We start from the raw sequence: 25,450 nt of genomic DNA on the forward strand, positions 1-25,450 counted from the left end.
GAGTTCTGTTATCCTGCTTGACCTCTGAGCGCCTATCCAGTCTAGAGCAACAGGTACGTACAGTTCCAATGACGTGTGATGACTCTTCTGAGCTCCTAGGCTTCTCCTCTCCTAACATCGGAATGCCTGCCTTCTCTAAGCAAGGCACAGTGACCTTTAGGTTGGTCTTAACTCAGATAATGCCCTCAGACAATTGGCAAGTAACTTTCTAATTCAGAATCTACTCAGTAAACATCCAAATCATATCCTCCTGTTCAAACAGAGCGACCTCCAGATATTAAGTCATCTCTCACCTGAATCTCATCTGCCTCTTCTCATCTCCACCTGCCTCATCTCATCTCCACCTGCCTCTTCTCACCTCTGCCTCCCTCACTCCTCTCCACCTGTCCCTCCTTACCTCCTCCTCTACCTGCCTCTTACCTCCACCTCCCTCTCTCTCATCTCCACCTGCCTCCTCTCATTTCTCCACTCAGCATCTCTTCACCATCAGGATAGACAGGAGGGTGCTTTCCTTTTTTTTTTCCCTCCAGTCCTGGGGCTTGAACTCAGGGCCTGGGCACGGTCCTTGGGCTTTCTCAAGGTTAGTTAGAGCTTTACCACTTGAGCCCAGCACCACTGCTGGATTTTTCTGTTTGTGGTACAGAGGAATTGAACCCTGGTCTTTGTGCATGCTAGGCAAGCACTCTACCACTAGACCAAACTCCCGGCTCAGCTGCTTTCCTTTTTATGGTGCATCACTTTTAACTGATTATGGATTCCCTAAAACCTAGTGAGATAAAAGAATTGCATCTTTCTGCAACATCAGCAACTCAAAGACCATTTACTCCCAGGACTAAGCTGAGGCTTCCTGAAAAATGCAGCCTCTAACTCAGTTCTGTGAATTCTGTCATGCTGAATATGTTGAATATGGAATACTATTATTACAATTATATAAACAAAGACCCTGGCTATTATAATTAGAGACTCGAGCCATTTGACTTCTGGACCAGTTCCAGATTAAAAAATGGATAAGGAACTTGAAGAAACCACCAATGGAGAGGGTCTAATTGACCCCCAGACAAAAAGAGGAGAGGAGCTCTTGGAATGGCCACACTTGCACACCCCACTCTTCAGGAAGCACGAAAGCAGAGTTAGGAAACATAAAGGGCTAGAAAGCAAGGAGAAGAGGCCTGTCCACAAGGTAGTCCAGGAGCATGGATGAGGTGAAAGGAGCCCAGGGGTGATGTGGCAGGACCCAGCAGATGGTTGCTGTGGGAAGTGGGCACAGAGATCCAACAGTCCTTTGTCCTGAACCCTGTGCTCTTCCAAAGGCAAGCCTCCCCCTGGGAGAGGGGGATATTCCCCAAACTGAGTGGTGGAACCAAGACTTCATAGTAATTGCAAGCACCAAATCAGAATTAAAAGTTTGGCAGTGCAGTGAAATCTTGAGTTAAATTGTACATAGTGCAGGAGCAATAGATGGGGGAGGGGAAGTTATTTCCCATATAAATAATAGATTGGATTGCATGTGTATTTTTTAAATTTGGGAGTTTATTACATGATCCCAGTTATGAGGTAAGTCCAATATCTATCTATCTATCTATCTATCTATCTATTTTTGCCGGTCCGGGGCTTGAGCTCAGGGCCTGAACACTGTACTTGGGTTTTCTTAAGGCTAGTGCTCTACCACTTGAGCCACAGCACCACTCTGGCTTTTTCTGTGTATGTGGTACCTAGGACTTGAACCCAGAGCTTCATGTGTGCCAAGCAATCACTCTACTACTAGGTCACACTCCAGGCCCCAAGAATCTCAAAAGGGAAAACAAACTCTGGTGCACAGGCACCAAAATAGGAAAGAAGTGACTTCCAGAGGCTTGCTGAGAAAGTCATTCAGGGTGTGCACATGTGAAGGCAGTGAGCACCACATTTCTAGTGTAGATGTACACACACACACACACACACACACAGCACTTACAGCAACTAGGAATCATCAGCTAGCAGAAAAATAGCCATCTACAAATATCTAGAATAACCATTCCTTGTGGCCTAATACAACACTTTTACCAGAAAACCTGCTCTGAATTGATCAGTTGATAAGGTGTAAGATATGTATACTCATTGTCACTTGGTTTAAATTTCAAGGTGTAGTCTCTGAAAGCCACTTGCTTCCAGTGGCTCACATTGCAACCTTGATTTCATCTTCCTGGTTCTTTGCAAGGCCAGGAATGGAGGTGGTACCACATTTCTTCTAGCTTCAGACATACTTGCACAGCAACTAGAAGAATCCAGAACTGTGGTTGTTCATTAGTTGAATACTATATTATCAAAAGAGCAAAAATCCATTCTGAATAGTGTGCCCTGCCTGTTCTCTGCTTCAGCCACCAGCATAGGTGGAAAGAGTTTCCTTTTCTGGTTGGCACAGAAGTACTGTACGTCTACCTCCCTTATCCACTCTTCTACACTCAGGGAACTAAGCAACGGGACAATTTGGAATTTGTACTATATTGAGAGAAGATGATAAACATGTAAATATGATCATTGCAGATAGAGAAAGTTAAGATCAAAATTGCTTTAGGGAGACAGTAACAATGAGATTTGGAGGACGTGAGTTCCAGGTATAAAGAACAGCTCTAGGATGAGGGTCCAAGAATTTGAAAGCAAGTACAGCAAAGTGGTACAGGAAGAGACAAACGGTAGGTGAAACCACAGAGGGAACCAAAACCCGACCCTTTGGTGGAGAATTTAAGTTTTTATTCCAAGTGTAGTGAGAAGACAGAGAGGAACTTTGAACTGGAAGTTCCTAGGCCCTTTATCTCTATAACACAAGAAATAAATTATTCTAGAAGTAGCCATGGGCAGGCTAGACTGGAGCTGAGAGGTTCAGGAAGTTACCACAGTTGTCCAGGCTTAAAGCAAAAAAGGGAAATGCAATGGTATCCATGGTTACTGGAAGAGGAAAGATATATTATTTTGAAGGCTGCAATAACAGGATTGATAGCTGACTGGATACGAATGCATACAGGTGGCACTGCTTGGAAAGCTGAGAATAAATCTGAATCAGGGTCAGTAATCAGGAAGTTTGCTTTGAGAGGAAAAACAGTTTGGCTTAAGGCATGTTGATTTTCATACATGATAGAATGTATGAGAAGAGACGTTTTCTGTGTATTTAAAAGGACAAGAATGGGACGCTGCTCTTCCTTTTTGTTTTTAAGTGACATTTTGTTCTGTCACCACGACTCTGAATGCTTATGAAGTTCTTTTTCCCGAGGAAAAGAGGAATCCATGCACCTCCTCTTCAGCTGTGAAGGTCACTGACACCTGGTCTCCAAGTTAACATAAATTAAGATTTGCTATCTAGGGGCCGGGAGTTTGGCCTAGTGGTTAAAGTGCTTGCCTAGCATGCATGAGGACCTGGGTTCAATTCCTCGGTACCACATACATAGAACAAAGCCAGAAGTGGTGCTGAGGCTCAAGTGGCAGAGCTCTAGCCTTAAGAAAGTCCAAGGACAGTGCTCAGGCCCTGAGCTCAAGCCCAGGACTGGAAACAAAAAAAAAAAAAAAAAAGATTTGCTATCTACTTTTGTGGATAAAATGCACAGTAACAGAACTTATGCCCTTGAGAGATTTCCAGTCAGGGATTTCAGATAAAAAGAAGTTTATGGGCCATTTCTTTTCTGAGTAGGGGTAGTGAAGCTGTCTTTGTCTTAGGAGAGTTGGTCTGGGGTGCTGCTTACGTACAGTGATTGTTACTATCACTCACCTGAGATTTAACACGGGTTATGATGCGCCTATCTACAGTCCAGGACCTGGGTAAGACCGTGTGGCTCAGCCGTGGAGAGCTATACCTACCCTCAAAGCTCCAGTGCCACCCACTGAGTCACTTTACTGATGAATGAGGCCACAGTTTCATGAGGGCATTCAGCTGAATTTAAAAATAACAAGAGTAAGAATTTTTTTTTTTTTTGCCAGTCCTGGGCTTGAGCTCAGGGCCTGAGCACTGTCCTTGGACTTTCTCAAGGCTAGAGCTCTACCACTGGAGCCTCAGCACCACTTCTGGCTTTGTTCTATGTATGTGGTACCGAGGAATCGAACCCGGGTCTTCATGCATGCTAGGCAAGCACTTTAACCACTAGGCCAAACTCCCGGCCCCAAGAGTAAGAGTTTTTAAAGATGTACTGATGATCCCTTCACAGAGCAGCATGCCCCCGACCTCAAAGGAGGGAGCTGTTGCAGTGCCAGTGGGCATCTCAGGGCAGAGGGTCAACTGTGAACATAGACAGACAGATGAAGGACAGGAGAGGCAGAGAACAGAGTGAGGCGGGGCTGGAGAGCAAGAGAGAAAGAGCACGTGCAAACAAGAGTGTGCGCACATTATTAGCCTTTAGTTTCTAATACCATTTAACACGGCAGGTCAAAACCCAGTCTTGAAGTCTGATGGTCTGGCTCAAGGTTCTGGTCCCTTGATGGACAGGCTGTTTGGCTTTCATACTGCCGTGAAAGAGGTGTGATAGTGCCTTGTGCAGACTGAGATCAGAAAGCTCACCCGAAACGGTGCCTTAGGGACCCAGGCATTACTCATGAAGTCTGCTGGATCAGTGAAGACCCAGGGTCACATTTTAGTACTGAGTCTCCAGGCTCCTTGAAAAACAATCTAGAATAATTTAAACTTCTCTGGAAGTACAGACAACAATCACTTTTTACTTTTGTAACATGTTTGCCTCAAGTTTCCTTTAAATTGTTCATTCTACTGAACTGAAGGCTTAGTTTTGTTTTTTTCTTAAAAAAGGATTATCTTGCAGCTAGCTAGCGCAATATATATTAGCTTGCCTTCTCTGCTACCCACACAGTTTCTTCTGGGCCCTAGCCTTCCCAGTAATCTGTGACTCACCACTTTACTTTTCATAAGCAGGTGCTAAATACTGTCCCTGGTTCTACTGAAAATGGAAGATAAAAATATTCTAGGAAAAATGTAATGCAGTTATTTTGAACTATGCTGGGGGGGTGGGGAATCCCCACCTTTTTGTCCTCCTCTCCTTTTTGCTTTCTACTCACCGAGCTGTTTGTCGCACTCTGTGGTTGTCAGCCTCCATTAGGTCATTGTCCTCTCTATCCTCATCCTCTGGAATAGCCTTCTGCTGAGAGGAGGAAAAGGAAGAGAAATCTCCTACTTCCTCTCTCATGCTTGATTTGCCTTGTCTTCTCTCCTGATCACTCTCTGTTCCCCAGTCTACATCTATTGGTATCACTATTTGCTTGCAAAAATTTTCTTTCACCAGAGACTCACTTGCATTGTTGCTTTCCAGACTGCAGAACTTCTTACGAACTCTCAAGGGTCAGTCTTCAGGAAAATAAGCACAGAAACTTCATGTCAGGTTTGAAAGCAAAAACTGGAGGCAAAGAGAACTACTTAGATGCACTGCTACCCTTTGCTCCGGACCATCTTTTCAGGGATGTCTGCATAAAAAGCAGTCTTAGAAGACAGAGTCTCTTCTCCAGAGCAAAGGGCAGACATGGTCGTTACCCATCAGCATGGACTAGCTCAGATGTCACCCGTCCTTCTTCATCTCCCCTAAGGAAATTGGAGCCTAGGGATGCTCTGCCCATGGCCACTTACGAAGTTTTTTGCTTCTGATTCAAAAGCACATGTCTCTGGACAGAAGCAGATAGAGTACTGTTAAAGTAGGAACAAAGATATTAGCTCTCGCAATGCCTGATCATTTCCAGATACTATTCTACTTTTACAAACGTCAAAATATTCGGCAGATAAAAATTTGGAGGCTACAATTTTTCTTTATGTACATCTTAGATGTAGTTATTTCTACCTAGACTAATGTATCTCATAACCTCATACATGATAGGCTCACATGGCCTATTTATTTAATACAATGGACTTCTACTACCCAGTTCCAGATTACAGTTTGTGTGCCAAGACTACATTTGTTTTTTTACTAATAGAGAAAGGAGTTGAGCAGTGTATTAGAGCTGCCTTTTCAACAAACATATCCTGAGTACCTTTTATTACAGGGTTAAATGCTGAATAAGGCAGTTTCAAGTTCTTCCAACATTTTAACTTCCTTCACTCCAATAAAGAAAACTCACAATAAGAAACCTGTTGAGCAAAGTATTCAAGACAGTATCTATAGGAATATTTTTCTGAAAAAAACTATATAGGGGCTAGGGGTGTGGCTTAGTGGTTGAGTATGCACAAAGTTGTCTAGTATGCACAAAGCCCTGGGTTTGAGTCCTACTACATACACAGAAAAAGCATGAAGTGGTGCTGTGGCTCAAGTGGTAGAGCGCTAGTCTTGAGGAAAAAAAGCTCAAGGACAATGCTCAGGCCTTGAGTTCAAGGACTAGCAAAAAAAAAAAAAAGTTATTTTTTTCTAGTCAGTTCCTCTGCCAAACAGGAAGCAATCTCAAGACACAGACTTGCTATTCTCTTGATTAAGGATACATAAAGTCCGAGGAGTCCAAACCTATCGTGCTAACAGCCTTTTGGTTCCTACTGATTTATAATAATAACAAAATACTGCTGGATGCCTTTTTGGTTAATTCAGTATGTAATGATTAACTATTGGAGGGGAGGAGGCAGTGACTCACAGAGAAGCACTGGAGATGAGAAAGTGGCATACGAACACACACATAACCATTTTTCTCAGCAGCTTGAATTGTGGCATTTCTACACAATGGTGCTTATAAAAGGTATTTTATGATTTGACTAAAACTTTTACCACCACCTGCTTTCAATCCTTTTAAGTCTTATGATCCTCAGTTCAGCCCAAACTTAACCTCTTTCTACAAAATGACCTTTTCAGTTTCACCCACAGACTTGAGAAACTGGGAAGGCTGTGTATCTCCACACTAACCGTTAAAGCTGGTCCCACGTTTAAGAAGCGACTGGGAAGAAAAGAGTGATCTTATAATAAGTCCTGGGAGGTTGCCTTATTCTTCAGAACAAATGGAACACAGTCTATATATTGTGAATTGGGCCAAGTAACGAGACAGGCAAACATGTGATGACGGTTATCTTTTAAGTCATGATGGCACCAGAGGAACTGGGAAACTAAGCTTCATACACATGGCACAGGGTGTGTTGTAGAGGAGACGGTGGGTGGGCAGTGGAGTGGAGAATGGTAAAGTAAGTAGCCATCACTGCCAAGGACCACCAGGGAACTCACAAGAGGAGGGGGGGACAGGAAGGGAAAGGAAAGGAGTCTGACTAATATGTCACAGAGCTGGTAATGGATCTGCTGATTCTACTTTAACACTCAAGAATGTTTTTGAGGTCTTTTGGAAAAAAAAAACTTAAAGGAAAGCTTACAAAGATAAAATGCCCTACTTTCTTCAACATAAACTATGGAGAGAGCTAAGCAATCATCACAGCATTTCCTAAGGCCTGACTCTTATCTTAGCCAGGGACTTATCCCTGTACTGAGCCAAGAACAACCTGGGTACCCGTTCCCACAGCGACGTACCCACCGGCAACCGCTCCAGTCCCACTTACTCTGCGCCTTCTGTTCCCAACATCCCCATTGTTCCTCCAAACAGAAACAAGACTTTTTTGTCACATGTCTAAAGAAGTCTGCAGATGCTCTGGTATTGCCATAACGTTTGGCAATATCATGCAAAACTAAGCACTTAAGAATGTCATCTCCCTGGCATTTGGACAGAACCCCCATGGGGCCAACTCTGAATTCCTTCAGTTTGAAACTCTGTTTTATGAAAAGAGCTGAACAGCTCCTTCACCATAAAGGAAATGCATTTGAAAATGACTCAGATCCCATTTCACTTGTCAGATGACTGTCATCCATAATACATGCTGGCAAGGACAGGGGTGCAGTTACCATGAGCACTGGTATGAGAGCTCCTCACAACTAACAGAATTACCATGTGTTCTTGCACACTTTCTTGGGCAGATATTCAGTGGGGGTAGTCAGCACACAGCAGACACCTGCATGTCCATGTTTACAGCAGCACCACAAATCCACGTTATATACATATACAGACACATCACAAGGACTCTTGTAAAGTCACTATATACTAGCTCCCCAACAACAAAGCAACTGCTTGTGAGGATGCATTACCCATGCAACCTAACAGGAAGAGGAAGTAGAGTGCTTGGTCTTATTACAGTGATTCCTGTGACCTGTGTCAAAGGCAAACACTGCTGCACAGGATGGTTTAGCGGTGAAGAGCTCCCCCCATGGACAGAAGTAGGATTTAATCAAGACAGAAATCTTTCAAATACTTTTTATGTCCTTTGCATATTTACAAATTAAAGAAAGGGGAAATAACAACTAACCCCATTTGCCATATAAAGACTTCTCTTTGATAAATACACCTTCAAATGAAGACCTTTTAGGTCACTGGAGAGGTTGAAATAGAAACCCACAATTAAGTGTTTTTGAGAACAATCCACTGATTCCTCACCACCAACGTGCTGGTCTCTATGAGGCGATCAGAGGGTAAGAGCTGCTTTCATGAATGGATTACTACCTATAGAGGAGGGGCAGAAGTGGGTCCCCTTTGGCCAGGTAGGGCACCATGAGGACAAACCATCTATGAGAACAGGCCCTTGCTGCACTGCTGTGGACTTGGGTTGTGGAACTGTGAGGAATAGATTTATCTTGTTTATGATGTTCTGAGTTATAGTAACTCAAGTAGACTAGGAGCATTGTTGACATTTCTGGCTAAGAATTTCTTATTCTGTTTTATGGCCTCTACTCATTTGATGGCAATTATCAGCCCGATCCCAAATGTCCCAGGAGACATTTGAGAGGAGAACAAGAACTTACTTAAGAAGTAAGTTCACAGATTTAAGGGTGTTAAGGATAGATTTTGAATAGTTCGTGGCATTCAAGAAGCAGAAAGAGGAAAGGAAATACACACACCCTTACCACGGGACGCCCAGCCCCAAAGACACCCTACTTCCTCTACCAGGCTGCCTTCTAAGATTTCCTGAATCTTCCACATCAGTGCCCTCTGCTGGCCACCAAACCTTCTCCAAGGCACCTGTGGGGCATATTTCATATTCTAACCACATCTGGATTTGAAACCAGATATGACTCCAAAAACAGTGATCTTTAATTCTAAGTCTTGGTGCCACACACATACTGCGGTGAAACGACTATGAAGAGTTGGTGCTTGGTTGCGAATATGGCTTAGTGGTAGAGTGCTTGCCTAGCATGCATGAAACCCTGGGTTTGATTCTTCAGCACCACATAAACAGAAAAAAAGCCAGTGGCTCAAGTGGTAGAGTGCTAGCTTTTTATGATGAAAAACCCTCAAACTAACACAAAAACTGAACACAGTATGATGAGCCATCATAAACTATATACTTCCTACTAAATATAAATGTTTAGTAATATGGCTTCATTTATATTCCAACTTTTTTTTTTTTTTCCAGTCCTGGGGCTTGAACTCGGGGCCTGAGCAACTGTCCTTGGGTTTTCTCAAAGCCAGAGCTCTACCACTTGAGCCACAACACCATTTCCAGATTTTTTCTATGTATTCTATATATTCTAAGTTGTCAATGAAACAGGAGTTGATTATTTACATGACTGGCACCTTTAGCCAAACTAGCTAAAAGTAACCAAAGACAAGAGAAGAGGATATCCCCCAAACGCCAATAAAATTCAAAGATTAGAGAATACCTGAAAACTAATATTCCAATAAGCTATAAAATCTACAAGAAATCAATATATTTCTAGAGGCATGTGACCTAACCAAGAGAATATAAAACACCTGAACAGATTATAACACACAATGAGCTTGAAGCAGTTTCTCAAACAAAGGAAAGCCCAGAATATGACAGATTACTGGTGAATTCCATCAGACATGTAAAATACAGCTGACACCAATACACCTCAACTTTTTTCCATGAAAGACAAAGGGAAGGAATGTTAGCATTTCATGCTGTGAAGCCAGTATTACCCTGATACCAAAACTGGACATGGACTGAAAAACAACAATAAAGAAAATTATTGATCAGTTTCCTTGATGAGGCAGGGGAAAAAAAAACAAAACAGAACTATTTCTTCTACAGTAACAAATATGACAGGATGTCCATTCTACTGTTATTCAACATAGTCCTAGATTTCTAGCCACAGCAATAACGAAGGGATACAAGTAGGAAAGAAAGAAGTCAAATTGTCCCTATTTGTCAATGTTAAAATCTTATACCGAGAGGATCCTAAAGGCTTCAAAAACTTAAGATCTGATGAAGGTTCTAGCAAAGTATCAGAAGCTAAAAATCGGGTTGGTTGTGGGGCTTGAACTCAGGGCCTGGGCCTTGTCCCTGAGCTCTTATCTCAAGGCTAGCACACTACCTTTTGGAACTACAGTGCCACTGAGGTTTTCTGGTGATTAATTGGAAATTAATAAGCGTCTCAGTGATTTTTCTGCACAGGTTAGTTTCAGCCTCAGAGCTCAGCCTCCTGAGCAGCTAGGATTACAAGGGTGAATCACCAGCACCTGGCATCAGTAGCTTTTTAATATGCCAGAAATTTGAAATCAGGAAACAATCCCATTCACAATGGACTAAAAAAAAATTAAAATACACTGCAGTGAACTTAACACCAAGGAGTGAAGATCTTGTACAATAAAAAAATAAAACACTCAACAAATAAGAACACCAGCAGTTTGAAAAACTCCCCACTTTTGGGAATCAGGGAATTTTGTGAAAGTAGCTATACTGCTGCAATATACAGATTCAGTACAATCCCCATCAAATCACAATGTCATTTTTCACAGAATTGAGAAATTTTGAGAACTGAGAAAATTCATATTAAAACATAAAATACCTCAAGTAGCCAAAGTAATCCTAAATAAAAAGAGCAATGTTAGAGTTATCACAATACTAGACTTGAAATTATACTGTACAGCTATAGTAACAATATCAATGTAGTACTGGCACAAAAACAGACTCAGAAATAGAAGAGGAATAAATCCACCCAGAATTCACATGGCCACAGCCATCTTATTATATATATATATTTTTTTTTTGCCAGTCCTGGAGCTTAAATTCAGGACCTTTGCACTGTCCTTGGGCTTTCTCAAGGCTAGTGCTCTACCACTCGAGCCACAGCACCATTTCTGACTTTTTTAAATTTGTGGTACCAAGGAATTGAACCCGGGTCTTCATGCATGCTAGGCAAGCACTCTACCCACTAGGCCAAACTCTGGGCCCCAGCCATCTTATTTTTGACAAAGGTGCCAAAAATACACACTGAAGATAAGACAGCCTTTTCAACAAATGGTGTTGGGAAATGACTGAGATGTGCTAAAAACCAATCCAAAAGAGACCAAAGACTAATATAAAATGGAAACTCTGAAACTACTACAATTTCTAGAATGAAGAGACCTTCTACAGAATGCGAGAAAATCCTTGCCAAGTATTCATCACAGAAATGGGTTAATATTCAGTATATAAAATATATAATATATAATATATATATAATCCAATTAGGAAATACACAACCGATTTGAGTAGATAGCTCTTAAGTACAAATGGCTAATACACGAAGAAAAATGCTCTACATCCTTAGCTATAAAGAACATGCAGGCAAACAACATAGATTCCATCTCAACCCCAGACAGAATAGTGAATAGCAAACAACAAATTCTAGAAAGCATAAAGGAGAAGGGACCTTGAATACCACTGGTGGGAATACAAACTAGCACACCCACTATGGAAATAAGTATGGAGGGCCAACAGAAAGATGAAATTAAATCTACCCTAGGTCTCCTTACCACTCCTGGACATATGGTTGAAAACTCGTAAGTCTGCATACACACCTCATACCCAGGCCCATTACTGCACTATTCCCAAATAGCTACACTATGGAATCCGCCCAGGTGCTTAGATAAAGAGAAAATGTAATACATATACACTATGGGATACAATTGTAATGATGGATTTAGAGGTCACCTGTGTGACAGAAATAAGCCAGACTCAAATAATTATCAGCACATGCTTTCTTTTATATGCAGAATCTAGACCCAAAAAAGTGAAAACAAAGAATGGAAAAGAGGGTATGGAATGAAAGGTGGTAAGATGCGAGCATATTGCATGCATCCATTAAAAAGAGTAGGAAATTGTTTAAAAAGGGAGGGGCAATAAGAGAAGCAACATGCTTCAAAGTATGACCAAAGTCATTATACCAATGTATGAAAAAAAATCACAACCCCTTTGTACAATTAGTATACACTGTTTATTGGAAAAAAAAAACAAACCTCTTTCTTCCCACTTCTAATAACCATTTTCTAACTTCTAGCTAAGACTTCAGTTGAAAAACAAGCCAGGCAATTTTGGCTCATACTTCTATTCTTAGCTATTTAGAGGAGATCAGGAAGATCACCATTTGAGGCCAGACCTCAAGTGAAGTGTCTAGGATCAGTTTAGGCAAAAAGCAAAACCTTTTCAACATTAATCAGCACAGGGGCTGGGAGCATGGCCTAGTGGTAGAGTGCTTGCCTAGCATGCATGAAACCCTGGGTTCGATTCCTCAGAACCACACAAATAGAAAGGGTTGAAGTGGTGCTGTGGAAGTGGGAAGTGGGAGAGGGCTAGCCTTGAGAAAGTCCAAGGACAGTGCCCAGGCCCCGATTTGGGGGAAACACACACACACACAGCCAAAAGGGTTAAAGATGTGGCTCAGGTAGTAGAACTCCGACCTATAGCAAGCAAGTCCTAAGTCCAAACCCTAGTGCTACAGCAAAAAAACTCCCCAGCAACAAGTGTGTATGGCCCTTCCCTCCTACACAAAATGGTGCTAGAAGATACTGCTCTTACTTAAATGTACCGTGGAGTAGCCGAGTTCTTTTAAAACCGTGTGGACATGCCGTAATTTTTAACTAATCTCTTACTGGTTTTGATGATCTTCTGATGACTACTACAAGTAACTTGTAATACTGTTGTGCATGATTTTGGATAGTTGGTACCAAGGTGTTAACCTTAAGCCTTGCTAGAAAGGCACTCTACCACTTCAGCCTTATACGTTTTTTTTTTTTTTTTTTTTTGCCAGTCCTGAGCACTCTCCTTGGGCTTTCCTCAGGGCTAGTGTTCTACCCTGAGCTGCAGCACCACTTCTGGCTTTTTCTATGTATGTGGTATCGAGGAATCGAACCCAGGTCTTCGTGCATGCTAGGCAGGCACCCTACTACTAGGCCAAACTCCCGGCCCCACACGTATACGTTTGTTCAAGTGTATTGGTGAGATCCCTAGTAACTGAATTGTTACACGGAAGTATAATTGGATATATTCACTATTCTGCATTTTTAACAAAATCCACCTTTGTATTTTAACTATTTTGCTGCATCTTCTCATGATTAAATTTGAATTTTTTTTTTCTCCTACAAACTACTTACTATGGTCATTTTATGGGTTTTTTTTTTGTTGTTGTTCGTGGGATTTGAACTCTGGGCCTGGGCACTGTCCCTGAGCTCTTTTGCTCAAGGCCAGTGCTCTACCACTTTGAGCCACGTCTCCACTTCTGGCTTTCTGATGGTTTTCTGGAGGACGAATTTCATGGACCGTCCCGCCTGGGCTGGCTTTAAGGGCAATCCTCAGATCTCAGCCTCCCGAATAGTTGATTACAGGCATAACACACCAGCACCTAAGCTGCTGTCTTTAAATGTAGGAAATGAGTCTCTCCACTTTTAGTCCCCAGATGATAGCTTCTGTGGAGCGATTAGCATAGCACACCTCAAATGCACCGTACCAGTTTCAAATATGAGGAAGATATAGCTTTTCAAATCACCCCAAACCTCTTGTACCTTACATGTAGAGTCAGGGTTTAGATTTTTCCTAGCCCATTCACTCACATTTTACTCTAGGCTTAATCTGATGTAACTGCATATGAAATTTAAACTATCATTTCTGCAGCAAACTTGCTACATGCCAAGACACACTTTAGCCCATCTCAAGTTATTTTGAAAATAGCATGTTAGCGAAAATCAATATATTTATTCTTTTGTCTTTACATCATAAACTTTAGAAAAAATAACTGCTAGTTTCCTTAAGATGTAAAATCATCTGGTCTTAGGTCACAAATCTGATGTACTTTTGTCCACATCCTCCTCCTATATTTCATGGCTTTTCACAGAGCACTGATTTTCAAAGTGGGAACCATCCATGGCTTGTTTTAATGTATTTTTGCTTCCAAAGTGTAATTTATTCCTTTCCCCTCACCCCAGGAAAGTTAACTGTTGTACTAACACACACTGAATGGATAGGGAAATACTTTCTAATGTTTAGCCTGAGACATTTATTTGGTATCTGTTTTCCTGGGACTTCATTTTGAGGACAAAAAGGACAAAGTGTACAGCAGGCTGGGTAATGGTCCCCAAAGATGTCTGGCTGAAAATCCTTGGAGTCCACGAATATGGAGTCATGCAGGACTGTGCGGCTGTGATGGAGAGGTTTTCCTGCTCATTCAGGTGGGCCCAGGGATGCTCTAGGGTCCTTATCACAGGGACAGTGAGACAGCACAACTTAAGAGGCCATGTGATGGCAAACGCAAAGACAAACTTAAAGACAGGGCAGGTCAACGAGCAAATAGAACACAAGGAACTTTGTTGTTTTGAGCCATTAAGCATGTGATAATTTGTCGAAGCAAAAACAAAACTAATACAAAGCATTTGACAAATTTTTATTGTGAAATATTGAATTTAGAAAAAGTACAAAATGTCAACAGTCAGATGTGTATAAGTACAGTATTTTGATCATCTATACATGTGAACAGCTTATAGGGTTCACGGAAGAATGCATATTTAGATCAATACAACCTAAAAAGGACTGCAATATTCACAGGCTATGAATACATAAATAACTTGAGCCAAAATGACCCTCACTGGTAAATGCTAATTAATCAGGCTAAAAGCACAATACAGCACACCATAGTATCTTCTTACAGGTCCACATTTAAAGAGTATCAGCTCATTATGTCAATACACTACAGATCCAGGACTGGGACTTAATTACTAGTTTATACAGCTGCAAGGTTTTGTTATAAAATAAGATAATTGAAGAAAGAGAGGATATTTGGGCTAAGTACCATGGAGCCCCTAAATAGATTTAACCTTAGAATTTACAAAACTTTTTTTGTTAGCTAAAGGGAGAAGGGTAACTTTCTTTTGTAGCATCTCCAACAAGCTATTAGAACTACTACAGGTTATTTTAGAACCATAATGACCACTGTGGATTGACAAAAAGGTATAAACCCAGAATATAAAGCCTTACAAATTTTAAAGAAAAGTACGACTATCTTGTGAAATTAGTGAATCTTTAAAACATTAAAGTCCATGTTAAGGCATTATCATCAATCATGTTTGAAAACAGTGAATTTAAGATTACTTGTGTGAAAATCTCATAAATAAGTATTATCCACCATGGCTAATAGTAGTAAATTTAAGATTACTTGTGTGAAGATCTCATAAAAATAGCTGGTTTAGTTTTTCCAAATCTGACTGATTCAATCATACCATTACTTGAAAATCACCCCAGATGATGTGTTTCCAAATTGGATAAATATTTATTACCACTGATAATAAACAACTACAAGTAGTCTACTGAAACATGAATCATGTTAAAAAGAATTGATACAATCACCATGTTTTTTTTAGAAAGCTTATCTTTGATATGAAATTCACAATCAATGTCTAAAAATGAAACTTTCAAAACTGAGTTATCTGTGGACTTCAAACAATGTATCTCTGCCCATAAATTCCTAAAGGAAAGAAACCTTTTAATCTACACAGTGTATCTAACAATGTTTGAGGTTTTAAAATAGAACTGATTACTAAGTAGAATATCAATTTTCATTACAGACCGAAAAAAAAACACCCAACTAGACCAGAATATAATAAGTAACTTCATATAATCTATTCCACATTATCTTAGTTTTATAGCTAAATTTAAAGACTTGAAGGTAATTTCCTAAATACAGTGCTGGAACTTACAGTAGGTTCAAATTTATTCAAAGATAAGCAGATTAGATGATAAAAAGTTATTTAAATTTTTCCAGGTTTGCACTAAGCTTACAAATTAAGTATGATGTATACATAAATATTAGATAACCACATAATATAAGGAGAACAGATATATGAACCACTGTAGAAACAAATTTTTATATAAAAAATAAAGCAAAATATTACAAAATGACACGAAGCCATAAGCCCCCAAAATAAAATTAATCTATCAGAAATGAGTTAAAATTAAATCTTTAGAGAAACATCTCAACATAATTAATGAATTCAATAGCCAACTGCTTCCCTTAGCACACAGAAAAAAAAACACAAAATCTTGTTTATATGCATTATCAGTCAGTTTTCAATATGCAACCTGAAACGCATTACTAGCAACTTTGATTTCTTCTTGAAATAGGCTTTTTGTACATAAGCATTTATATACAAACATTTATTAAACATGATTTTAAAACAACCTGTATATACAAAAGATCAGCATTCCTATAAATAAAAACATTGGGTGGCAAAAAGGCACTTGTAAGTAAAAATCTACAGTTTTTACAAAACAGAAACATGTTTTATCTTGGATATTGTACAATAAACATTAAATCCTATGCTAGATTACTGACATTAATGATGGAACTTATAAAAACATATGTACATATATTCTGAAGTCCATTTAGTAAAAGCACCACAGTTCCCTCCTAGTTCATATTGATGCAAAGTAAAAATACAATTTCCCCCAAACCAGTGTCCACCATTTTCCTTAAGTTTTGCATTTCTAACTTAAAAACTATCTGAAATCAGCATAGTGTTGAACAACAACAAAAAACAAAAAACAAAACAAACCAAAAAGCCCTGCTGCCATGACTTCTTAAAACCAAGTCCACTCTGTTATTGCATTTTATAAAGAGCACTATTCATGCATCCATTTCAACTGTTTCATACTATTGCTGGCAAAAAGCTTCTGGATATCAAATAATCAAAGTTACTTCAAACCAGTTGAAGCTTTATTTGAATGTTTTACAACTTAAAAAAGGCTATACATCAGTTACAAAAGTTAATAGGAAACACACCAATTCATTTGGTGTGCAAAAATATTTTCTACCACACAGAATTTAAGGGCTTCACAGATCCCTCCCCACCCTGCCCTCTAAATTTACATTGTGAACAGAAACACTGAGCAAATAACTTTTTTCAAGGAGATGTTAGTATGCTTCCACTTTTGTCAAACTTTTTACCCTTTGACAATGCTGCAACCTGTTTGAGTAGTTCTCTGTTTTTGGCCTGTGAGAGACAAAAATTCAAGGTTTAAAAAGATTGAAGTACTACTAAGTGCCATGACGAAGACAGTAATACTTTAACATGTCCTTTTCATCTCTGTCTCAGTCTCAAAGTGTCTCATTAAAATGCTAAGAAAAATTTCGTACGAGTTTACTGGATCTCTTGGTAAATGTCAGTAATAAAAACAAAGCTCACTACACCAAAAAAAAAAAAAAAAAAAAAAAAAAAAAAAAAAAAAAGGGCTATATATATGGATCCATTTAAAAGAAGGTTCGAATTTTAAACTGGACCTTTACCTTAACACATGAAAACTAAACAAGCTGAATTTCGTAATTAAAAAAAAAAAAATCAAAATAGGGGTAGGAGTTTGGCCTAGTGGTAGCGTGCTTGCCTAGCATGCATGAAGACCTGGGTTCAATTCTTCAGTACCACATACATAGAAAAAAGCTGAAGTGGTGCTGAGAGGCTCAAGTGGTAGAGCTCTAGCCTTGAGAAAGTCCAAGGACAGTGCTCAGGCCCTGAGCTCAAGCCCAGGACTTGCAAAACAAACAACAAACAAACAAAAAAAACCCCCAAAGTATAAGTCACGGGCTTTCTTTCTCAGTTAACTGTATGAGGTCTTTCATTTCTAATGTCTTGTTAAAAAAAAAAAAAGCACTGGAAATTGTTTTTGCAAAAATTTACTTTTATCAGTTCGTAAAAAGCCTCTTCTTGATATTATATATACCTACATATATATAATCTTTAAGTAGTTGCACAAAGTTAAAATCCAAAAAAAATCAGCTTCTAAGTACAATGTATCTTGATCAACACCCCCTTTCAATTTGCCTGTGTGTGTGTGTGTGCACACGTGCGAGTGCACGCGGTACTTGTGTGCACACAAAAAAGTCTGGCTTTCTGTTCATGGTTGGCACTCTACCACTTGAGCCACGCCTCCTGCTGCCTACCCCTCCCCCTTTCCTGGGGTCTGACTCAGTCTTGCACTTGCAGGGCAAGTGTTCAGTACTGGAGCCATGCCACCAGGCCCTGTATTTTTGTTTCTAAAGAGTGTATAAGACCTACCTTTCTGATCTTATCTCAGTTTACTTGCCTTAGTCATTTTTATTGGCTTTATGATTGAAGCATTGTTTTTAATTTCATGAAAAAAATTTTTTTTTTTTTGCCAGTCCTGGGCTTGAGCTCAGGGCCTGAGCACTTTCCTTGGACTTTCTCAAGGCTAGAGCTCTACCACTTGAGCCTCAGCACCACTTCTGGCTTTGTTTCTATGTATGTGGTACAGAGGAATTGAACCTGGGCCTTTGTGCATGCTAGGCAAGCACTCTACCACTGGGCCAAACTCCCAAGCCCTGAAATCTCTCTTTTTCTAACAAAAAAAAGTCGAGCTAGGTAAGCAGATGCCCACTTCTCTTCATCAGTCAATATTCTGCCTTTGTCTCCTGTGTGTGTAAATTTTTGAACAGATTCCCTTCTATATATAATACAAAGGAGCAAATGTCTGTTAAGTCTCTGCCCAAAATGTGAAGAGTGATACAAAGTTTAGAAACTGACCACTGCTGCTTCAAAAGTAACAAAATTTTGAAGAAATCCTTTGGCTAAAATTTGCAAACCATTTTATATCACAATGGATTCCAAAATTATTTTAAATAGCCATTTTAAACACTCATGTTTTTTTCGTATAAGAGATTCTAGCCATTTTATAAAAATTATTTGCCAATATTATCTTCATATTTTTCACAGAACTAATATTCTGTATCTATAGTTTCTCACATAAAATCTCTTGAATGTGTTTCTAATGTCCTTTAAAAACTCAGAAATAAAAATTAGTAAAAGGTATGTTTATTAAATACAAAAATATAACACATAAACAGTGCAGCCGCCCAGTCTTCCAGGGACCACTGACTGCTCTTGGAACACAAAGAAAACAGACGGAGTGGCCATGGTACTCATTTTTCTACTCATAAGCGCCTGGGGGTTGTCCTCTGTGGATGCCAGCTTTCCCGGGGTCCCAGGGTCCCTGGGTCCTTCCCCTGCCAGTCTCCAAGCTGTTCATGTAGACACTCCAGATTCCCAAAACTCTTTATACCAATACCCATGGTTTCCAAAACTGGTATTTCGCAGTGCTATCTGGCTTCCTTCTCCTCCCCTGCCTTTCTCCAAATTCTTTGTATGACTTCCAAATCCAGTATGCTCAGTGCTATCTCATGCATGCAATCAGGTCACATTTTAAAGGATTTGAATATGGTCTCTATTAAATAGCAATTAAATAAAAAGGGAGTAATTAAGTTTCAATTTCAAGTTCAATTATGAGTTTCAAATTTAAAGAACAATCTGAAGTTGGGGGTAGACTGCTCATGCCTATAATACTGGCTAGCTACTCAGGAGGCTGCAATCTGAGGACGGTAGTTCAAAGCCAGGCTGGACGTCAGAGGGCAAGAACCTTAGCTCCAATTTACTAGCAAAAACCCAAAAGTGCAGCTCACATGGTAGACTGCACCTGCACACACACACACACACACACACACACACACACACACACACACACCTACCTACCTAAAATTGGGAAGCATTTTTACCTTGCCTTTAAACAGAAAAACTCAGAAGACACCGTCAGCTAGGGGGACCAAGTAGCACACTAAATCATTCCATATACCACTTAGCGTGATTTAATTTTTTCCATTACTTGTTAATCATATTATTTAATCTACAGGTAAAATAGACCCACTGGCTAAAAATAGTAAATTTAAGCAGCATACATTTCAGAATGCCAAGTAATAAAGGGCATATAACCCCACCCCAGAAGCTGGGCAAGACAGCACATGCCAGCTACCTGGGTAGCAGAAATGTGGAAGATAGCAGTGCAGTCACCAGGGTTTGAGATTCATCTCTACTGATAAGCTAGGTGTGGAAGTGCACCCCTGTCATCTCAACTAGTACAGAGGTGTAGGTAGGAGGATTGTGGCCTGAAGCCGACAGAGAATGTAAGTATCTGAAAAACAACGAATGCAAAGAAGTTATAAATAAGGACCAACTGGTAGAGTACCTGTCTTGTGAACATGAGGGAAGAAATTTAACCCCAAGTTCAAAAAATCTCACATACTTGCTCTAGATACCCCTTTAAAAACAAGAATTTAAAAATATTAGACCTATGATTTTTATGCTTTAGGCATGAAATGCTATAAAATGTCTTGGAAAGCAGATTTTGTTTTAAATGTTGTAATTGATTTTTCAGTACCAGGTCTGCTGGTAAACTATAAAGAAAAGGCCTTTAAACAATGACCCCTGATATTAAATGGGTATTAATATATGTGATTTTAACTCATCAGTTTTATAATGCAATATTTAAATACAAATTTGTTTTTATCCTGGAAATACTATTTTGTCACGCAGCTTACAAAAGTCAGGGAAATTTTAAACTTTTTTTTTTTTTGGTGGGTCATAGGGCTTGAACTCAGCCTGGGAGCTGTCCCTGGGCATTGTCTCTGAGCTCTATAGCTCAAGGCTATGGCCCTACCCTTGGGCCAAGCCCCACTTCTAGAGTTTAAGTGGTCCCAGGTTCTCTTGTGCCGGGCTGGCTTTGAACCTTGATTCTCAGATCTCAGCCTCAAGCCACTGCCTGGCTTAAAAACTCTTTAAGCAAGTAAAACAAAACAAAAAACAAAAATAAAACAACAAAAAAATTAGAAATGCCAGTCTAAAGGGAAAATTATCACAGTTAAGAAAGAATTCCATAGATCCTGACTTAAATCCTGTCTCTGCAGCATTCCCAGTATTGTAACCTGAAGTTCTTGCTTGTAAGAGGAATTTTAGAACTAATCAAATACATAAAAAAAGCACCTACTAAGCGTTTACATGTTTCCTTTTCCCTTTAAGCCACTTACCTACTAAATAAGCATCACTTTAACGCAATATTCTTTTTTTTTTTTTTGTCAGTCCTGGGCACTGTCCTTGGACTTTCTCAAGGCTAGAGCTCTACCATTTGAGCCTCAGCACCACTTCTGGCTTTTTTCTATGCATGTGGTACTGAGGAATCGAACCCGGGTCTTTGTGCATGCTAGGCAAGCATTCTACCACTAGGCCAAACTCCCGATCCCGCAATATTTTTGATATTTGGGGGGGGGGGGGACATGTCATACAATTCTAGGGGTGATGCTCGGTACTTATTCTCAGGATTAAATAGTTTACAAGGACTATGCTTTCCAGGACAGCAAGATTCAAAAGGATTAAATGATTATGTTTACTTGTTTCGGTAAAAAAACTTACTAGCACAATTGCTGCTAAAGGGAGTAGGTAGGATGACACTTAGCTGTAACAATGTCTGTAGCAATAACTCAAAAGATACAGAAGTCTTCTGGTAATAAAGACAAGAGAAAGTGAAAGTAACCAGTGGGAATGAGTGCAGAGCAGGTAAGAGCTGAACTAAATCCAGGAAAGCTGATAGTTTCTATGTCCCTATTGACAAGTGGTGTGACTAAAATTCCCTCTGTGTAGTGGGCATAAAAAGTCATTTTAAGAAAGTATGGGGAGAACATTTCCATCCTAGGTAAGCATCTGGGACTATGAAACTTCAGAATTGGCACAATAGAAAAACGGTTTCTTTGGGCTTGCAAGTATAACTTAAAAAGCAAAAACAAATGGCTCTTCTGAGTAGTAGTTTATCCTCACAGCACTGTTCATAGGTATTCTGTGATTAAACTCTTTCTGTATTCACCTCAGAGCTTTGATTACACCACATTAAGTCAGAGTTCTGGAGGAAGATAGTATTTCAGGTAATCAGCATCCTAAAACTTAAGCAATGAGGATGAGAACTGTATGTATGTACAAAATCCTCAGAAGAGAGGGCAGACAATAATCTAAAACCACTTTCTGAAACAGGTATAAGACCAGACTGTCTGTCTTACAAGTTTACCTATATTCAATTTAAGCTGCTAACAAAGATATATGTAGAATATAAAACCATGAGATAAGAACAGGAAATATTCCTTGGTATTGCTATTAAACTTTAGAAAAACTTAAAACGGAATAGCATTAACTCCTCTCTTTGAAAGCTGAGCTCTTCCCTTAACCTAAAATCTACAAAGACCATCCACGCTAAAGGCATCATTCAAATTCCTAAAGCACTTGTCTAGTGAGAACCTGGGTTTGATCCCCAGCATTCAAGAAAAGAAAAAGAGAGAAATAACCTTAAACCTGCTACTGACAAGATTTGTTACTCAAAAGATTCTCCAAGTGTCAAAAACATGCATGGCAGTTTGTTTATGGAACCCATATGAGAACAAGCTGTAGATGGTGGGAAAGTGGTACATGTGATGGGCACTCATCCCCACATGCCAGACCTTGGGGTCCACCCTGCCTCTCCATGTACCACTACGCTGTTTCTGTGTGTTTACGGCCTCCTTTGCAGACTGGGTGACAAGACTGTGCAGAGATGACAAGCTACCGGTACAAAGAAAGTGCTGTTCAGCACGTTGCAGAACAGTTCACAGTTTCAACACAACGTCTGACTTGCAGGGTTTGCATAAAGCAACACCTCCCCTTGCAGTTATGTCTTGGGGAGGTGGTTTGCTATTATCTACCACCCTCCCCACTACATGGAGAAACCCATCCAGAACAATCACTACTAAAGACACACCCTTTTCACTTTAGTTTTACATGTCACTTAGGGTTTTTTGTTGTTGTTGTTTTTTACTCAATTTTTGAATATACTCCAAAGGTATCTCCTTCTGAAAAACTTCATTTGAAGTTTAGGCAAAAGTTCTCAACATGAATAGATCATCACTTTTCAAGTGCTTTCAAACAGTAATTTTTAATGGAATCAGGATCAAAAACAAAACCAAAAATCAAAACAGATTAGATGTGGTAAAATACACCAATACACTTAATTCAATGGCAGAAATCCACGATCGTGGTTCAAGGATAGCTGAGGCAAGTTAGCAAGACTCCTTATCAACTAGCAAGTAAGGCATGGTGGTATGTGCCTGCAATCCCAGCTACAAGGGAGTTACAGACAGTAGGATCCAAGTTTGGGATTAGCCTCAGGCAAAAACAGACTATCTAAAACGTGTATTAATTTAAAAAGAGCAGTGGCTCACGTGATAGTGTGCCTGGTCTAGCAAGCCTAAGTCAGGACCTAATTTTAACCTAAGTAATATTTAAAAAGAAAAAACAACACAAAACAAAACACACTTGAAAATGCACCATGTATGCATAAAACAGGGAGATTAATACCAACCTCTGTTTCCCAAGTTCAGTCCTCTGGGACTAGCATGTTATATAAGTAATGTCATTTACCTGAAGTTGTTCCACGGTTTCTTTATGGGCTTTTTCCATACTGTTCATCTTTGTTCGCAAATTTGACTCCTGATACTGAAAATCTGCTTTTAGCTCCGTTAACTGAGTGATTAAAAGAAAAAGGACATTGCATTTCTATGTATATAAACATACACACATATCCATACCTACGTATTTGCTCACAAACACAATAACACAATTTTAAGTGTTCTTCAAAATAAGTGCATGTTCATAATGAAAGTAGTTGTTTATTAGTTCCCCTGGGTTTTACCGCCAATGTGGTGAAATGATGAATTCTATCTCCTATGTTCAGTGTAATTTTTATGTTATAAGACAACCTGGCTTAATGGCTAAAATCTTGGACAACTCTTGAAAAATCTGTACTTCACATTAATAAGAACAAAAGCAAAGTAAACATTTAAACTGATTCTGGGTTAAAACAAGCCATTGCTAAAAGAAATAAAGTTTAAGACTGGACTTAGTAACCAAGAGCTGTTTTAGTATTTCTAAATACATCATCATAAAACCATTATTTGTTTATATTTCATTTTTACTGGTCTTGGGGCTTAAACTCTGGGTCTGGGCACTGTTCCTGAGATTTTGTGCTTAAGGCTAGCACTCTACCACTTAAGCCACTCAGCTCTACTTTTAGCTTTTTGTGGTTAGCTGGAGATAAGAATCTCTGGGCTTTTCTGCCAGGCTAGCTTGGAACCACTATTCTCAAATGTCAGCCACTTGATCAGGAGGGAGTACAGGTGTAGACAGGTGAGTAGGTGTGTGTGTGTGTGTGTGTATTTTTATTTTTTGGTGGGTCATGGGGCTTGAACTCTGCCTGGGTGCTGTCCCTGAGCTCTTCAGCTCAAGTCTACCGCCCTACCCTTGAGTCAAGACCCACTTCTGTTTTCTAGAGGTTAATTGGAGATAAGAGTCTCAGGTCCTTTTGTGCCTGGGCTGGCTTAGAACTTCATCCTCAGATCTCAGCCTCCTGAGTACCTTGGATTACAGGTGTGAGCCACCATGCCAGCCAGCTTCAGGATATTTTTTAAGGGTATGTATCAAAGCTGAAGAAGCTGATGTTTTCCCTGTAATTATTCAATCCTTAATGTAATACATATAGGGGCAAAAGAGGTCACGGCTTTACATTTGCCTTTCCAAATCAAAACTGTCTTTATCAACTTCAAATTAAACTAATTTTTCTATATTCTATACATTCTGCAGGCTGAAATATGAATTTACAATAGAACAACCAAATAATTTCTCTGTTCACTACCCAAGACCTCCAACTCTACCTGAAAACTGCCCTTTTTATGTTTTGTATACTAATAATCTAGTGTCTGGCTCTATAAGTCACTGAATGTGAAGTAGTACAGAAAAACAACCAAATTGTCATACATTTATAAGAAAAGTTACAGGCAGGTAGCTATTGCAACATAAATAATTCATTCTACAACTCATTGCAACTTAGTTTTGAATTTATTGCTGCTTTCCAGTAACCATGGCATTTTTTTTAAGCTTTTTTCAAAGTTAATATAAATACACTGTTTTGTGAAACAAATATATCTAAATGCCAACTTAAAAACTGCTATCAATAGAACCATAATCTTTTTTTTTTCTTTCTTTCTTATGGTAGCAGTACTGGAGGTTCAACTCAGAGCCTGGATGCTGTTCCTGAGCTTTTTGTGCTCAAAGCTAGTGCCCTACCACTTGAGCCACAGCTCTACTTTTGGCTTTTTGGTTTTGAGTCCCAATACTCAAATCTCAACTTCCTGAGTTGTTAGGATTACAGGTATGAGCCATAGGGGCCTAGTTCAACTACCCTATTTTCTATTTTACAGTTATGGCTAGTTTTCACATATTTAATTCACTTCAAGTGAAGGACATGTATTAAAAAATAACAAGTTCACTAACCACGAAAGTGTGGGAAATTGTACCA

At 39.5% G+C, this 25,450-nt stretch overlaps 1 protein-coding gene across 7 annotated transcripts in view; it reads right to left on the minus strand.

Annotated features, from left to right (window-relative positions):
• Positions 1-3,929: 3,929 nt before the first annotated feature.
• The window catches only part of Fam76b (family with sequence similarity 76 member B), a 31,569-nt gene continuing 10,048 nt past the window's right edge, over positions 3,930-25,450 (minus strand). For 2 of the 7 annotated variants that reach the window (XM_090319220.1, XM_090319219.1), the window contains exons 9-10: positions 23,518-23,619; positions 3,930-5,650 (exon numbers count right to left, since the gene is read on the minus strand). In XM_090319220.1, coding sequence (XP_090175346.1) covers positions 5,549-5,650; positions 23,518-23,619 — 204 coding nt within the window. In that variant the 3' untranslated portion in view covers positions 3,930-5,548. Of the gene's footprint in view, positions 5,651-14,253; positions 14,444-16,778; positions 17,233-23,517; positions 23,620-25,450 lie in introns of those variants that run through there. The other 5 variants (XM_090319222.1, XM_090319221.1, XR_016532782.1 and 2 more) reach the window with 4 other exon arrangements.

Source organism: Megascapheus bottae, chromosome 27 (genome assembly GCF_031878675.1).
Source record: "Megascapheus bottae isolate mThoBot1 chromosome 27, mThoBot2.hap1, whole genome shotgun sequence".
NCBI lineage: Eukaryota > Metazoa > Chordata > Mammalia > Rodentia > Geomyidae > Megascapheus > Megascapheus bottae.